An 18,061-nucleotide genomic window follows, 5' to 3' on the forward strand; every position below is an offset into this window, starting at 1 on the left:
TTGACAGAGCAGGAAACAAGAGGTACAGGCAAATAAAGAGTGTTCTTTTCTATATGTACCTGGAACTTTATGTTCAAGTGACTGTGGGGTAATTTATGACCTCAGCTGTATATTTATATTATAGAGAATGGGAGGAAAAAAAATATAGTTATAATTTAAATTTTTAAAAAATGATTACAGGTGGATGGGGTAGATAAGCCAGATTTAGTGCTGTAGAGTCATTGAGCCTAATACCTGATGTCCAAAGTTACAATGAAATGTGTTAATGACAAGATATTTGTTGTAATTTTTGTTACAAATATGAAAGTCAGTCGATATTTTTGGTGTTAAAATGGCTAAATATTTCCCCATTGTCTACATAGTTATAAATCTCTGTATCGCTCGCTGTTGTTATCAGTCATGTGATGATGAGGTGGACAATGTTTACAGTGCAGTGATGTCATTTTATATAATGCAGTCTGAAGTCATGACCTTATTACTCGCTTAAAAACACAAAAGAAACCCCCAAAAATCTGTTAAACCTGTAGGTAGTTAATCCGCAGCTGGTTTCCTCTGTGTATAGTATGCATAGCTGGATGCTTTCATATCAAGAAAACAAAGGAAAATCTAAGTGTCTTTTGTGAAAATGCTTACACTCAATGTACAGTGTGTAAGAAACAACATGAAATCATCTTAAATGCTACATATTATGTACAAACTCTACCCAAACAGGAGTAGGTGGAATTTTAACACGTATTGAGACCTGCTCCTTTTTCACAAAAAAGAGAATAAACTTAATATGTTCAGCTTTACTTCCTCTCCACTGATCAAAAAAACAGATAAGACAAGGCTTCAATCGATCACTGAGAAGGCTATCTATATACCTGCAGTTTGTATTACCTGGCTGTCACCAGCATGAGTCCAGTGTCTTGGGAGGACTATCTCTTTAGAGTCATACTGTTTGGCAAGTGTCACTTGGTAGGAAGAAAATCCTCCCAATGTTTGCAGATTTATGTAGGTGATGTGGTCATTTCCAGAAGGAAACTGTAGGATTTTTTTTCTGTCCACTTTGAGCACCACAATGCACTATTTGTAGTCTAGGACAAAGAAGATCTCTCTACACTCGTTTATGTGGCAACAGAGGACAGGAGATATGTAAACATACATAAATGTGTATATGTTTAAAAAAAAAAAATTATATATATGAGTCAAGTATGGAGTCTTTCAGTCATATGATAGATAAACAGCACTACAGGGCAGAGGAAAAGTGCTTAAATTATATGTAAAAGGATTTGGATGCATCCAAATACTAGTGTTTACATGTTCATTTATTTTACTATTAGAGGTACTCAAAAAAAATTCTAACTTGCCTCACTGCATACATATTATATGCAAATGTTATTTATATGCATGTATATAAAATCTCAGGTTATAGTCAATTAAATTATACAAAATGAAAACACTTGACTGTAAACATTGTGTAACTCCGTATCACATGACCGATAACAGCGAGAGACACAGATTTACAGCCGAGTAGAAAGAGGAAGTCGAGAAGCAGTTGCTGAGCCATAAGGAGCAACAGGTTGTGGTGACAGCTTTGTGACTTTGCTCTCTTTGGGCGAAGCGGGTAGGACAGCAGGGAGAAGAGGCGAAATCAGCTGGTTTCGTGCAGGAATATCTGAGTATTTTGCGCCACCTTGTGAGCCAACCTCTTCCAAGCCAACAGCACATCTGTCACAAAATGGTGTCTTTAAATTGCACTCTCCGACATCATACAGATGAGGTCACCTGCTGTGCCTTCTCTCCATCCCTCCTGGCGACCTCCTCCGGTGATAAAACGCTCCGTGTTTATACCACGGCCGACTTCTCGGAGCTTCCCTTTTCTCCTCTCAGGGGTCACGGCTACGGGGTCCACTGCTGCTGCTTCAGCTCCTGCGGCAGCTTCCTGCTCAGCTGCTCCACAGACGGCTCTGTCATCGTGTGGAGCGCCGAAACAGGTGAGGTGAAGGCTACGCTCGAGCACCCAGGCCGCAGTCCTCTCAGAGTTTGCGCACTGGCGCCAGACTCCTCTCTCCTGCTGGCAGGAGCCTGCGATGGCACCGCGGCCCTCTGGGACTTCCGCTCCAAAACGCTACGCAGGTACAATAAGCATCACACAGGGTCACAGTGACAATTTTAGTATAATTAATGTAATCTTCTCCAAATATGAATGTCAAAATATGCCTTAGTTAATATTAAAATAAGAGCTAACTAGTCAGACTCTTATCCAATCCGAGGTCATTTTTCTCTGTTTCCAAATAGTTTTTTGTCCACGTGACTGGAACAAAAAACAAACTACAAATTCACACGTGAAAAATGTTTTTCAGTATTTTTGTTCAAAACCAATAACGGAGTCAATAAAATATTTGCTTACTGATAAATGTCAGCTATCTGAACATGGAGTGCTTTCTTAACCCTTCTGTGTGCGGTCTTGACATAACAGTTGTACAAGTTGAGACTGGAGGTTAATAATTGAACTGGGAAAGTCTGAATCACTCTTTCCACCTTTAGAAACCTCTCTCAGCCATTATCAGCAGATGGAGTCATCGCACACATCAGTGTCTCTTCAGATTCTCTTACTTCATGTTGCACAAAATGTAACTTGAATTTTCTATTAGACACACAAATCAAAACGGTGAGAAGGGAATAGAAAATAAACTAAAAAAATGATCTTGACATAAAGGAAAGGATCTCTTAATACATAAAACATCTTTCTACAGGATCTTTAAGTAACTGAGCTCTAATAAAGTTTTGAAACTTGCTTTGTTAATCTTCAACAGACTGGAGTAATTGTCTTAAAGTTATTGCAGGTTCGTCTTCAAGTTACAGCTCTGTCATCACAGACAGATGGAACAAAATCACAGAGGAACCAGCTAGACAAACACAGAAGCAGCCAACTCAGTAATTCTGATTAAATAAGCCAATTAAAAAAGCATTTTATCAGGATTATTTTGTGTTTTAATCCTCTGATTTTTCACTTTTGTGCTCTGGAACAGCTTTTCTGAGCACCCCTAGGCCTGCTGTGTGTCTCTGATTAATACCCACAGGTGGTTTAAATCATTAAACTCAGTGCAGGACTCCACAGCCTAAACAAATTAAATTTCCCTCCTTCGAATTTTACACACTTCCTGATAAACCTTGAAGTCTAAAGCGAGTCACACTCAAGTTGGTGCCAACATCCCCCTCCCCCCCCCCCTCGCAGATGTGCCACCGTAAGCGAGGCCAGCGTCGTGGCTTGCTGCTTCTCTCCATGTGCCCAGATGTTTGTGACCGGCTGCACCCGTGGAGACCTCAAACTCTGGGATGCTTACACCAGCCTTCTGCACGCTGAGAAGGACGCTCACGACCTGGGAGTCACCTGTTGCTGCTTTGCAGCCCAGTTCATCGTTAGTAAGTTCTCTTCATTTGTTACTACTGCTGTAGAAATTCATCTGAAAATAAAATATGAGACATCAGCTGCGTTTATTGGTTTTACGTCAGGGTAAATGGGATTTCTATCTATCTTCTCACATTTTTCATCTAAATGGTGCTGGTAAATTGAGTCAAATCTTTAGAACTACAGATTCCTGTTCAAAATAAAAGTTGACCATCTCAGTTACTCACCTCATTTTCTGTGGGGCTTTTTCCCTCATCAAAACTCTTTTGCAATTTCATTGCTTTTGCTCTCCTTCCTTAGTTCCTTTTGCATTAGGTTCATCTTGCACAATTTTCAGTTTAAAAGCAACTTGCATGTAATCCTAGAAGCAAAGTACCTGGCTCCAATAAAGACACTTGTTATGTTAGTGTTACTGCTGTATGTGCTGTAATGAATGGGTTGCAGCTAAAAAGCAGGCCGTCAGATGATATTTGCCGCCCTCTGCTTTCAGACGCATTCAAGCATGAATCTTAACAAAAAGGGGATGTGGCTTCTTTGGCTCTGCAGATGGCTGCTGTGTGGAGTTTCGACTGGCCTCCTGCGGACAGGACAGCCAGCTGAAAATATGGATTGTTTCCCAGCGTGAAGGAGCAGGTAGGCCGACCCCTCTGCCCCAGCTTCCCCACCTGAGTGCTCCCTCACTCGATTGCCGAGCGGGAGAGACAGGGAGGGAGAATGTGCTGACTGCTTCAACCTTGAAACCTCTCTGCAGAATAGAAGAATTTTATTAGTGTGTGGAGTAAATCAGCTGCAGACTGACTCATTAATAATGGATCACTTTAAGACATTCTGCTGAAATACAGCAGCAGCAGCAGAGGTGTGTGTGTGTGTGTGTGCGTGTGAGTGTGTGAGAAAGAGTTGGAAGGAAATCAGTTGCATGTATCCATGATGACATTTACATCTTGTACAAGCAGCAGCAGAGGAGGAACATTTGTGTATGTTCACACGTACGTACCCCGGCTACAGACTGTATTTTTCGTTATGTATGTGAACACACCATGTTGTTAGGTTCCAATATGTGTTGCTATGGTAACAGCCATTTCTTGGGAGGATTTGATGTGTCCCACGTGGTGACCCAAGTCCGTGGAGATTTTTTTTTTCCTTTATCTCCGAGGGACACCAGACAATGTCTGTCCTCATTTCATTATGCTTTAGATTTTTTTTATTTTTTTTGTCCTCAGATGTGAAGGAGGTTGAGCTCGGCCTTTTTTGAAATGTGCACTTATCTTGTCTTGGCATGAGGACTGTGCGCTCGAACCTCTCTTCCACTATTTTATGAAAAAGAGACTCAAGTGTACGTGATTTAGGGAAGCAAGGGGCGCATTTCAAAGCTGAGATTGCTGTCGAAATGGAAAATTTTTTCTAGTCCCCGCTTTTGTTTTTGTGTGAGTGTGTACAAGCCCCATGTGTTCACGGAAAAATCTCTAATTCCAGCTTTGCATATTAGCTCCATGGGTCGAGCCTTTAATGCTGTCAGATCTGAAGCATTCCCTTCAAGTCACCTATCAACACTTGCTGACATCTCCAATCCACACGTCACATTTGTTTAGTTTATTTTGGTCTCACTTGTATAGTTAATTTGTCGGGTTTAATCAGGCGTTACGGTTTTCTACTCCACTGTGGTGTTTCACATCAATCAGGAATATGCCTGGAAATAACACATTAACCTCCCAGAGAAAATGGTGTGTTTATGTTTTATTGCTGAAGAGAAAAAGGGGAGAAGGTTTGACTTAATGCATGTGTATTCGCAGGATGATTATATAAATGCTGCTGCAGATCAGTTGGTTTTAGCATGAAGAATTAATGCAGTCGATGTGAGTTTATTGGCAAAAATAAAAATCATTTGTTTCCAAGTAGTTGTCAGCAGGGGGCACAGCTACAAGGGGGAAAAAAGTCATCTACCTCTACTTCTTTTTCTGGACTTCAGTCAACTGCTGAGATCGAATACAGACACAATTTAACTTTGGTCTCATCTTGCTTGTGTGTGTTGAACCCCAGCCTGTACCATGAAGCTGCTTCAGACTCTCACCAGCCAGACGGCCCCAGTTCTGTCTTGTGCCTTCTCCTCTGATGGAGAATGGGTTGTCTCGGGGTAAGACGCTAATCACACTCTCTGTCACAAACATACACACACATGAAAATCACTTCCTCCAGTGTTTTCATCCCATAATTCCCCCTGCTTCAGCAACTAATTATTGATATTTGTACCTTTCAGGTCACGTTTAATATTCTATTTGTGTTATTAGTTCCTATCATAATTTGATACAATTCATATTCAAATTCATTTTTTTCTGTCTGCATTTTTTTTCTGCGCTTTAAACGGCCGTGCCATGGTGAGCACTGATCGTGCTGTTCTCTCAGTCGACCACAGGAGGAGTGCATTTTGTTATCATATAGCTTCTGCTCGGTCCTTCTGTTGTCCCTGGCTGAAATTCAAACACGCTGAAGGTTAATCTGTGCTCTGCGTGGTGGGTTTTCGTGTGTGTGTGTGTGTTTATTTTAGAAAAGAATCCCTTTTTTCTGCTCATTATTCTACAATGTGAATGCACGCATATGCACGCCGCAAATGAAGTTGACTTTGTTTACTCTAAATATTCAACAGCTCCGTGGATAAAAGTGTCGCAGTATATGATGCGGTAAGTAAAGCGCAAACACGCCACCCATAATATGGGGTTGGGGGGGAGGTTTGTTGTTGTTTGCTGCTATAGTTAACTGTGGTCGAGGACTTCTAAACAATAAATCACAGCGTCCATAAACACAGATGTCAAACATTCCCGTTTCGTGTGTTTGGACTTTGTGTACAGAGCCTGGGAACCGTGCTCCAAACTTTGAAACAACATGACAGGTAAATGACCCGGCCTGACCTCCCACCGCAATGCAATCTCTGCAGCTATTAGACAAACAGCAGAATAGGAGTCCTGGTGTTTCAGATCAAAAAGTGTGATTTTTGCTTGATTAGCTTTTCCCAGAAGCACCGGGTGCAGTGGTGCAAAAGTATATTCCCCGGCACTGCTTTTGCACCGTCATTGATGTGGCACCACAGGTAAGAAGCAGCACACCGCTTTGATGTCCTTGAAAGAGTTTAAGATGCTGCACGATCTAAGGCTAGTTTTTTGGGGTTTTTTTTCCTTTCGTAAGTGTCGAGGGAACCAGATTTTTAAGGCCGCTCTCTTCCTGTGCCAGTTTCAGTCAATTACACACACACACCTTTCACATTCCCGTTCCTCTTGCTCCTTCCTGGAGGTATGTAACCACCGTTGCGCTATCTCCCACCTTTCCCTGGATTGCAACGGGCTCTATGGACAGATCGGTAAACGTGTGGAGAATTGGAGATGAGGATGACAGCACTGGTAAATACTCAGCAGAGGATTGTTTAAGTTGGCACCAGCAAATGCACAATCACTCCTCTTTTTAAAACAAAATGTTAGCAGTGGTACAAAGCCCAGAAGCCATTTGCAGCGCCAAAGATTCCCAAAAGAGTGTTTTGGGAGTTGTCCAGCCAGAGAAGCTCCTATTACATGTGTACTCCTGTCTGGCTGCAGTGTCTAGAGGAGGAATTGTGATTGATGTTTATTAGTGCAGCAGGGCAAAGTACCACTGAGTCTTGGAAGGCTGTTCCTATGGAGGCAAACACTGCTTAAAACCAAAAAAAAGGTTATACCACAACATGAAAGAAAATATTTGGAATACTAAATGAAAAGGTGCAATCGTTAGACATCTGGAAGCCTTGAAGCTTCATCATTGCAGCTTCCCTATCTGCCATTAGTCAGGCTGATGTTGACAAAGTAAATTCCATCTCTATGAAGATCTGCCTTTTTTTATGCCTCTCTCTATCTCCCCTTTAATCTTGTTTCTTTCTCTCGTTTCACACATTGAACCTATTCCCTTTTATGTTTTTCGGCAGCAGCTGAATCAAAGGAGACACAGTGCCAAGGTAAATAAATGCATCACACTGTTTTGCCCTTAGAAATCTTCAGTTATTCAGCTACTCTTTCAGCTTAAACCAGTGCTGATTTATTTTAATTCTTCACATTCTTTATGGATGGTCCAGGTCTCAGCATCTAGTACAGCTGCTTGGATAATTCAATTTGTGGATCTACTGTTTTGTTTTTACTTGTGATGGTTTTTTGTTTGTCGTTTATTGTGCAGCACTGTACAAAAGTCTCGAGCCGACCCTCATTTTTCCATATTTTGCTAGTAAACCCAAACTTAGAATTATTAAACATATGCAAAGGACTTTCAAAGTTCTCTGGATGCTGGCTGCCTTTTGTTCTGACTGGTAGTGTCCCATTGTGTGTGTTTTTTATATCTAGGTATGCTTTTACTGCATTGGCGGTGTGTTTGGGACCATTGTCATGCCAAAAATGAATCTGTTTTCAATCACACTTCCCAGATAGTATTGCATGGTGAATCAGAATCTGATCGTTCTTTTGTTTTTGTTCATAATTCCATCGAAAATCCATCGATTTTCACAAGATCTCCAACAACACAGGCTGAAATGCAGCCCAGAACCAAGAAAGAGCCAAATTTCCCCTTGTGGGACAATTAAAGGATTATTCTATTCTATTCTATTCTAATCATGTAGACACAGAGCCACTGCAGGCTGAGGTTTAGACAACATTATAAAAAAATGAAAGATTAAATTAAACAATAAAATAAGCGAAGCATGAATATCTGGACATGTGATTTTAGTTGATTATGTAGCAGTTGATCATAAAATGATCGTGCGATCCCTCCAGATTACCGGATTACTTTATTAGCCCAAATCACCTGACAGTTCACCTTATACCTTTTGTATGTATTCATATATGGTATGCTTATTAAGGTGGTTTAACATAACCACTGTTTCTGTGCAGCTGCAAGCTGCTTTGCAACCCACCTTCACCTTTTCTTTCTGACCTTTTCATTGTTATCACTGATGCCTGCTCTGTTGTGTTGCTCTCACTGCAGCTGGGCTCAGCTTAGTTTTCCTAGTGTTTTTTTTTTCCCACAATCATTTCCAAAAACAGAGCCATAATGTTAAAACTAAAGAAGTGTTGTTTTGACTATAGTGGCCTGGAGTGAAGTGTATGATGTTGAATACTCTCTAAAACTATAGTAGTGGTCATAAATGAAAACTTGCTCCTAGAGTAATTAGTCTGTGTTTGCCTCATCTCTTGGTTAATGAGCATTATGAATGAATGAACAGGAAGGTCTTTAGAGCAGCGGTCCCCAACCTTTTTTGCGCCACGGACCGGTTTATGCCCGACAATATTTTCACGGACCGGCCTTTAAAGTGTCGCGGATAAATACAACAAAATAAAACTAGTACTGGTACCAAAAAAAAGAAGATTCATTCATAACACACGTGAAAAGACCCAGGAAAACAGAGTTAACGATAAAAAACGATAACAAAATAACGCTAAAAACCCTGAAAAAAAAAACAAACCCTGAAAACCATACATTTCACACCCGAGCCTCAACTCTCGCGGCCTGGTACCAAACGACTCACGGACCGGTACCGGTCCATGGCCCGGGGGTTGGGGACCGCTGCTTTGGAGAACTGACCTGAAAATAAACCAATAGGTTTTTTGAAGCGAAGAAATGTGTCACCAAGTGTAGATAGTTTGGGTTTTTTTTTTTTTCAGTAACAATGAGAGTCTTTTGCAGAAAAACGTGCCTTCAGGATATGGTTTTGCAGGCTAATGTAGGACTGATTTATTGTTGGGATTTGTTGACAAGAAGAAATGAAGCTCGCCAGTCTATAAGATGTAGAGAATGGAAATGATGAAGAAGTCTTCATATGTGAATCTGTCTGAGTAATCAAACGCAGCATTCTGAGCTATTTCAGTCAACTGCCATGCTTTGACACAGTGTTACCAGCTCCTTAGACTTGGAGACTCGAGGTGCTGCTGCCAGGGCTGCAGAGAGGAGCTCCTGCTTTTGTGCACGCTGGTTGACCGTCATGGGTTACTTGAAATTTAATGGAGCTCAGCTATCATTAATTCCACCTGTGCTTTCACTACTGTGACAAGTCAAGAATTCAGCTTTGAAAAGGGTCTATGGAAGGTTTTGCATCACCTCAGATTTAACATTCAGTTTCCAGGAGAAAGCCCTCTTTTTTTTTCCACAGTCAGACAGAAAACAGCTTAAATAATTTACTATTTTTATTTATTTATCATTTATTATTATTATCATTATTATCATTATCATAGCTGTTCTTATGTTATTGTTTTTTTAATGTCTAGATTTTGATTAGATTAGTTAAACATAACCCTGATTGGATTCAAATGCAGTCCAGCAACAGACATGTTTTCAGGTGGGCATTAAAGAGCAGAATTTTATGTGGAAGATTTTTTTTATTTTTTTATTTTAGGGTAGCAGAGACAGCAAGAGGTGGAGGGGAAAACCTAACACATGGTTAAGGTAGTAATGAGCTACACACCTCAAGTCTTCAGGTTTAATCCTGGTTAATGACTGCCAATGTGAACTATGAAGCTGCTGTGAGGTTTCATTAATGGGGCCAACGCACAACAGGCCAGTTTGTCGCCACGTTGTATGATGAATGATGGCCACATAGTGTCGCGAAGGTTGACGAGCTACATGCTGGCGGAGCCTGAAATAACACACCCCTGGGTTTCATTTTCTTTCCTTTGGGAGATCACATACTTGTGTGGGAGGTCAGGTGTGTGTGCTTGGAATACTCATAATGTGGGGCTACTGTTCAGCAACACTGGGGAAAAAGCAAGTCTCCACTGAACTACACCATGACAACTCAGTGTAAGGTTAGCATAAGATTAATGTAAATGTCCTCAGCATGTTTGAGTGTGCATCAAAGTAATTATCACTCACAGAGGGGACATGTCCTTTTACTGTGGAGTGCGAATGGAATCTGTTTGTTTGACAACGGGTATGTTTTGTTGCAGGAGTTAGGGGAATAATCACAGAGCACTTCCTGGCTCCCTGTTGTGTGTTTTGCAGGAAGGAAGTTGCCAGGTCACTCCGGGTTGCTGCTCACTGATTGGTCAGAGGACGATGTGCAGACTTGGCTGCGTGACGAGGGACTAGTGGAGCTCGTCAGTGTCTTTAAAGCCAACAACATTGATGGACCAGAGCTTAGCCAGCTGAACAAGGAAACAGCAGCTGAGCTTGGAATTGGTGAGGATGGAATTTAAAGCAACCACTAACATCAGTGTACACTTCACTGACACACACTGGGATTCTGTGCTTTTGTGAGGATTTATTCCCTGATCCTAACACATAACAAGACTGAATTAGAAAGCATGATGTAAGCTGCTTTTATTGATGCTCTGATTTATTTTTTCCCCTCCAAAAACTCCTCCCAAATAGTGATGTGATTTAAGGGCGTGAAGCAGCAGCATGTCTGTCTGCTTATACAATCGCAAATCACGCTGGGATGACAGTACCCTGCTGGATGACCTTTACCTCGGGAACAATGATAATCCTGCTGACAACAAGATTAGTCCCCTCAGGTTCGACCAAGGTCACAGTGCAGAAAGGCTCCATACAAACTGTGGCCAGAAAAAAAGAAATCACAACTCATGTAGGCAGCAACATCACAGTACAGCTGCAAATAATGTGCAAATGTCAGCATTATTATCTCCACTGAAGCAATTAAACATTCACACAAATTCAAAAATGAAATTTACAGTGCCTTTCTTATTTCTTTTTGTTGGCATATTTGTCAAACTGAAACGTTTCAGATCATCAAACAAATTTGAATATCAGTTGAAGATAACCCAAATGAGTAAATACAAAATGCAGTTTGTGAATGATTTCAATTTATTAAGAGAAAAAAAGTTATCTGGCCTTTTGCGATAAAGTAGTTGTCACCCTGCCCCAGTTCACTAGCCACCGATCTCATTACTGTCAGATCTGTTGAATCAAGAAATCACCATAAAAAACATGCCACATCATGCCACAACCAAAAGAAACTTTAGAAGACATGAGAAACACAGTCATTGACATCTATCAGTCTGGAAATGGTTACAGCACCATTTCTAAGGCTTTGTGTTATCAGCGAACCACAGTGAGAGCCACACATGGAGAAAACTTGGAACAGCAGCGAGTCTTCCCAGGAGTGGCCAGCCTTCCAAAATTACTCCAGCAATGTATCGACAACTCAAAAGAAAAATAGGATCCTTGGGAGAGTTTCAAGGTGAAAGTCTGAGTCCAGTTACACATCGTGTAATACTAACACAGAATTTAGTAAAAAGAATATCATACCATGATGGTGGTAGTCAATGGTGTAGGGCTGCTTTGCTACTTTGGGGCCTGGACGACTTGCTGTAATTGATAAAACCTTGAGTTCTGCATTCTACCAGAAAATCCTGAAGGAGAATATCCACGCTATGAAGGTCAAGCATTGTGCAGTAGGTCAGTGATCCAAACTGAAACCCCCCCAAAACAAAACCCCAAATTAAGGTTTTGGCCCAATTAAAGTCTAGACTTGAATTGAAATGAGCCGTTCATGCTCAAAAACCCTCCACGTGTGGTTGAATTAAAACAGTTCTGCAAGGAAAAGTGGACCAAGATTCCTCCACAGCGATGTGAAAGACTGCCAGTTATCTCAAACACTTGATTGTAGTTCTTGCTGCCAAGTGTTGCACAACAATTCATTAGGTTTAGGGGGTGATTACTTTTAAATTTTGGACCAAGTAAGTTTTAGATGTCATCATTTAACAACAGTATTTTGTATTAACTGAAGTTATTTTAGTCTAATATTGAAATTGGATTGATGATCTAAACATGTAAGTGTGTCAAATGTGCAAAAAATAAGAAATCAGGAAGGGGACAAATACTTCACACACTGTAAGGTTAAAATATTTTAGAATAGGTAGCCAGACAGAGTCAGGCTGTTACCCCTTTTCCCTCCTATGTATGTCAGCTTAGTAAAGTCCTATCTGGAGTTCTTTTTGTAAACACACAGTTTTAAAGGAAATTTGCAGTTTGCATGCTGCATTGGAGCCATAACGCCCAGAAATCCTGCCTCTTGCCTAATTGCGAGTACTTTGTGCCAATTGTAATCAGCTGAATCACAATCTCTCCCTTAATCACAGTAAAAGCACCCTCTTGCCTGTTGTTGGGTTTGCTTTAATTGGACAGTAGCAGAAGCGTTAAAGCCAACTTTCCCCCTGCTTGCTGTTCAGTAATGCAAAGCATGCCTTATGTCTTTTCCATGTGTTTGGTATGGAGGACAGCTCTCATCATTACCACAGAATGAGGACAGAGGAAACGGCAGATTGCCACATTTCGTGGCCTTTTTGTGCTGCACAACCAACAACTATCATTTTCCATCCATGCTGCTTGTGTAAATGTGTGCACATGCATAGACAAACAGTCGCTCACACATGCTGCAGACACACACAGAGCAAATTGGATTCCAGCGCACTTTACTCGATGAAATATTCATGAATCTTTGAGTAAGGGGAGGGGGGAAAAGTTCCTCCAATATAATTCGGCATATCTCTGTGGAAACAGCCTCATTCTGCACTTTTATTGTAGCCCTGCATCAAATTATCTATCTAAATGTAAAGTGGACGCTATAGTTCTGATGGCTTATGTCTCCACGAAAAAGATGTGTGGGAACTTATGGAAATCTTAAATGAAGCATTACCCTGTTAAGTGTAGTTTTTCCATCTAAGAGTCGTTTATTGGATGACTCAGATTGGTTCGGGGGGTTTCAATGTGAGAAGGCGTTTGATTGGACGCTGCAATTTTTCCAATAGGATCTGAACTACTTGTTGTTCCGACAGCACGTCTTCCCTGCTTCATCTGCGTTTCAACTTAAATGCAGCGTTTTCAAGGCACAGACTTAATGGTAAAGGCGAGTCAGTCTGTATAATGTGAGCGTGAATTCTTTCCTCCCTCCATCTCTGCTTCCTGCTCAGTGAATGAGTGCAAAATTAAGACAAACTCACAACATTTAATTTCCCCAGTAAGTGAAGTGACTGGTCCCCTGTGAGCATTAGCTGATTGTGAAGACCTCTCCAGTTTGTTGGAGGCTGATTGCATCCTATAAATGGATCAAATATTCACCAGTACATCATGATGTATGATAGAAAAATTTAGAGCGCATACTGTATATCAGTATGAATTCAATTTCAACTATTGCACACGCCGCTATTTGCAAACCAAACTACACACAAACTATCCAGAAGTGTAATCATTAGAAACAACTTTAAGCCACAGTTGTATAAAAGTTGCAAAAATCCTTGCAACTTTGCATTTTTGCCATCCAAACTCAGTATTACATGACCTTGGCACATCAATGATAAACCTCAGTACAGCTCATGAAAACATTTCTTATTCACTCATCCAGGCCTGTATCTCCCTGTGAAGACACTAAGGTCAAGTCATTGAATTTTTTTCTTAAGTAAGAGAACACTCTGCATAGGTTATAAAAACAGTGTATATATATATATATATATATATATATATATATATATATATATATATATATATATATATATATATATATATATATATATATATATATTTAGTTCAGGCCAGTATATAAATAAAAAATCTTACTTTCCAAACAGAACCTTATTCCAGTGTGCAGAATTGATGGCAACAAAAAATATTCTCCAAATTTGCTGAAACAAACATGTCTGGTATGTTGTCTTCATACTGGTTAATTTCCATACAAGGTGTATATGATTTGCATATCACTAAAATCAGTTTTATTTCCATTTCACCCTGTGCACCAACTTGTTTGAAAGTGAGTTTTATTATAGACTGTATATCGAAGATGGACAAAACCAATGCAGCAATGGGTTTTGGAGTTACTTTTTTTTGTTTGTTTGTTTTTTGTTTTAGTTAGTAACCTTCATCTCTAGACTTAAATCACACAGATGAATATTATTTATAATTTGTGCTACATTACATACAAATAAAATGCTACACTTCTTGGATTGTCTGTAAAGCAACTGGATTAAAGAAACACAAACATGACTGAGAGGTCTGGTGCAATTACTCAGATTAGCAGAGAGTGTGGTAGTCTGCAGCTACTTAAAACTGTAATGTCCCTAAAAATTCACACTAAGCATAAATATAAAAATGAATTATCCATCCATTCTCTGCTGCCTATCCTTTTCAGGGTCGCTGGAGCCTATCCCAACTTTCTCGGGGCCACATTTGGTGTTAGTTAAACCATAAAGGCTGCATAAAATTTCCTGAAAATGTATTTTTTGTGACGTCAGCTTAAAATTTTTTGGATGCATGCGATGATTTAGCAGTCACCTATAGCGATAGGAAGGAATAAATGAGCTTTTTCTCTCTTTTTGTTTTGGCTGTCACCATATGTGAACCAAATCTTCAGGACTTGTGAAAGAAAATGTCACTGCAGCTGCTCTCTCTGTCTGAATGAGACCTACACCTCCACGGCACTGCCATTATACGCCGACACACCACTAATCATGTGCGGCTCTATAGGTCATCACTCCATTTTAGCTGGTGGTGAAATTTGCAGCTGACGATAAATTCACTGGGGGCTGTCAGTGGGCAGAGACATGCAGCTGTGTGCAGAGTGAGTTTCCTCTTTTTGGACCTGTTGGAGTTTAATTTCCAAGCAGGATAATGAGAGACGTTAGCTAAGCAGCCATCATGACACAGCGAGGTGTCTGGCTCTTTGTGTCTCAGTACAGAGTGATCATGTGCAAGTTCAGATTTATCCTCCCTTTTGTTCTGAGAGAGAACAAAGTCAGTCTGTTCAGTGCCTGCTGCCTCGCTGCGTCAACCCAAATTCATTGAAATCGCTATTGAATACCATTAACATACAACAGTCTTTGGTTGGTCTTTGTAAGGTAATGATAATGAGGTTTAAATGATGCCAAATGAAATGTTGAGACCAGCCTTTTTACTACATTTGAAAATTAACAAAAGGTGCACGGTACTCGATATAAATCACCATCATGGCTAAAAAGGACACTGAACGGCGTTTTGGTTTTTTAGAGTTGGTGGGCCTTCGTGGTCGTCTCCTGAGGAGAATCGAGGCCCTGAAGGCAGAGCAGAATGGTTCAGAAGCCCCAGATGAATTCCTGTGCCCAATCACCAGAGAGCTGATGAAGGATCCGGTCATTGCTGCAGGTTAGTTTACAAATTAAAAGCACTTGGTCCCTAGCGTCTTAAACTGAGCCAAAGATGGGGACAGCTTCACTATAAAGATTTTTACTTGTATTATCTCAGTGTATTTGGGATGTCACTGTATGTGTGCTCCACAGATGGCTATTCCTATGAGCGGGAATCTATTGAGAGCTGGATTAGAGGCAAGAATAAAACCAGCCCCATGACAAACCTTCCTCTGCAGACAACACTCCTCACCCCCAACAGGTCTCTGAAGATGGCTATAACGCGGTGGAAGTCGAACCAGGAGCTCAGAGTAGCTCAACATCTGATAACAAAAGCTGATTGAAGTAATTATGAATTTGTTCAGGGTGCTATTCAAGAGTCACATCTGGCGAAGTGATCAGAATCTGAGATCCCAGAGAAGTTGACTGATATTTATACAGTAAATAACTATTATTTTTAGCTATATTTTACATAACTGTCAAATATACTTGTATTTAAAGAGAGAATCTCTAAAGCAACACTGTAACTATGCAATTTTAATGTGCCTTTAAAAAAATAAAGTGAAGTACAACTCAAAATCCTTTTTTTTTTTTTTATAAAAAGAATAAAATGGGTTTGCTTTCACAGCCTTATTTGGACTGGCATGACTATTAGCATATCGCTAATGGAGGCTGATGCTAGAACTTTAGATTTACTGCATTTATCTGTGCAACTGGCATCACGTGTTTTTGACTGTGACTTGAGTTAGCATTATCAAAAATCGGTCATTATTTGGCTAATATTCAGCAACCTTTATATAATCTTACTCCAGTTATTAATTACTAAGTACTATAGTGTGACATTTTAAAACCTACTGTAGCTTTACTCTGTTACTAACAGCTTGCAGTGGTTTATTCTAGCTCAGTAATTCTGGAAGATGCCATGTAAAACTGAATGCTGTTGTTTAAAAATCATCGTTGGGTCATAATGAAACTCCCACGAGGGTAAACCAATAGCTCACCCCCCACTAACCAACCATAGACTTAGCTTCTTGGTTTCAGTGGTGAAGATGGTGCATCTTAAACATGCAATAGTTGCAATGCCCAATTTTCAGGTATCGGTATTTTACTTGACTAGTTCTTTTTCTGGCATCTTTTCACATTTACTCCCTACATTTTCTCAGTGGTATCTGATAAACTGGAAATTTAAAGCTTACATGCAAGTACTCAGTAATCAAATATTATTTTTAACACTACTATCTGTACAGAATGTCTGTACTTTTACAAGCTTAGGTCACCACAGGGAAAACAGCCACCGGAGGCCGTGGCATGACTAAAATGTATTGCAATTGTGTGCAACAAACTTAAACTCTTTTGAGTTTGAAATGGTTGTTTGGATTCAGGAGCCAGGTCTACACCCACTTGCAGTCAGTTGATGTCCTCAAAGTGATTTCAAGAAGGTGATAAAACGGCCATCGAAAGTTAGTAACACCCTGTTGTCAGTTTGCAACGTAGTAGGACCAAGTTGGCATTTGTGATCAGAGTGATCACAAGTGTGATACATCAGCAAAAATGATCAATCTTTTGCCCTCTACATGGACAAGAAACTCATATGAACGGTTTAAATTCAGAGTCCAACCAGAACCTAATTGAGTTAAAACAGGAATTCCTGCACAAATATTGACTTAGCTGTTTCAGGATGGTGATTTACTGCAAAATGACACTCACCTTGCTATTACATAGGAAAATAACCAGATTACAAGCAACTGAGTGTTGGCAATCTGTCAGCGTTTATAAATTAGACTGCAGTTATTTGCAAACTTTTGCCAGTCTGCCTGAAGCGATTGCAATCAGTCTGAGTCAGACCATAATTGTTTGGAGATAATTGGTCTTCCACCAGGAAACCTGTGCGATCGCCTTGGTCACTCAAGTTAAGCATGCAACGCTCTCAATCTCTGAGCGACCGGCTGGTTGCCAGTTGCTTGCAATCGGCACAATTTAAGACCATCACTGGGAAACCGGCAATTGTTTTCTAGTTAGGTTCCCACCCTGTCTTTTAAAAATTCTTTTTTATTCTAACATTACATACACCAGTCCTACGCACGCATCTATGACACACTTGATGGACACTGACACATTACAGGTAAAGCTAAGCTAATCCTAGCTCCATGTAAATACATTGCATTTCAGAGATATTTCACTAAATTTACTCCACATATAAAAAGAAATACTTTGAAAGGAATATATGAATGTTCAATTACTATTTGTGTACAATAGCTTCCAATTAGAGCACTGCTAAAATCTTACATGCTGCAATAAAAGAATGCACGAAGAAGAAACTTACCGTCCTGAAGAATCTGTTTTGCAACCGTTTTCTATACCTTATCTTTAAATTCAGTGTCCTCATTCAACACCGTACACTGGCTTATTTCCCGTGTGCAGCTTCAGTTTTTGATTAGGCTGATAAAGTGTGGAGCTTCTAAAGCAAATACAGCAGAAATTCAGAAGAGGAAAAATCTTCAGCTTCTATGGAAATAGTCTCACTGGCTCTAGTAGCTTTTAATTCTTTGGCTAATGT

General features: G+C 40.2%; 1 protein-coding gene across 2 annotated transcripts; it reads left to right on the forward strand.

The window, feature by feature from the left end:
• The first annotated feature begins 37 nt into the window (after window positions 1-37).
• LOC146556871 (WD repeat, SAM and U-box domain-containing protein 1-like) lies at window positions 38-16,072 on the forward strand. 2 transcript variants are annotated; one of them, XM_085248365.1, is made up of 12 exons: window positions 38-2,118; window positions 3,221-3,408; window positions 3,941-4,027; window positions 5,432-5,525; window positions 6,036-6,069; window positions 6,238-6,278; window positions 6,393-6,476; window positions 6,677-6,783; window positions 7,338-7,367; window positions 10,394-10,570; window positions 15,389-15,523; window positions 15,658-16,072. In XM_085248365.1, exons 1-12 carry the CDS (start codon window positions 1,721-1,723, stop codon window positions 15,846-15,848), a joined length of 1,566 nt encoding a protein of 521 aa, XP_085104491.1. In that variant the 5' UTR covers window positions 38-1,720; the 3' UTR covers window positions 15,849-16,072. The 2 variants fall into 2 exon arrangements, with proteins under 2 accessions (XP_085104491.1, XP_085104492.1); XM_085248366.1 differs by lacking the exon at window positions 6,393-6,476 and having other exon boundaries at window positions 39-2,118; window positions 6,677-6,810.
• The last annotated feature ends 1,989 nt before the right edge of the window (window positions 16,073-18,061 follow it).

The sequence above is a fragment of the Mchenga conophoros genome, linkage group LG16 (assembly GCF_057382185.1).
Source record: "Mchenga conophoros isolate Kocher_MC1m ecotype Shallow Benthic linkage group LG16, M_conophoros_male_GT1.1, whole genome shotgun sequence".
Lineage (NCBI taxonomy): Eukaryota > Metazoa > Chordata > Actinopteri > Cichliformes > Cichlidae > Mchenga > Mchenga conophoros.

Excerpts from the sequence above, each read along its gene's own strand:
- LOC146556871 (XM_085248365.1), top strand. The coding sequence starts at position 1,721 with ATGGTGTCTTTAAATTGCACTCTCCGACATCATACAGATGAGGTCACC. Across the intron at positions 6,279-6,392 it reads ACTTTGAAACAACATGACAG|CTTTTCCCAGAAGCACCGGG; the intron begins GTAAATGACCCG and ends TTGCTTGATTAG. Across the intron at positions 7,368-10,393 it reads AAAGGAGACACAGTGCCAAG|GAAGGAAGTTGCCAGGTCAC; the intron begins GTAAATAAATGC and ends TGTGTTTTGCAG.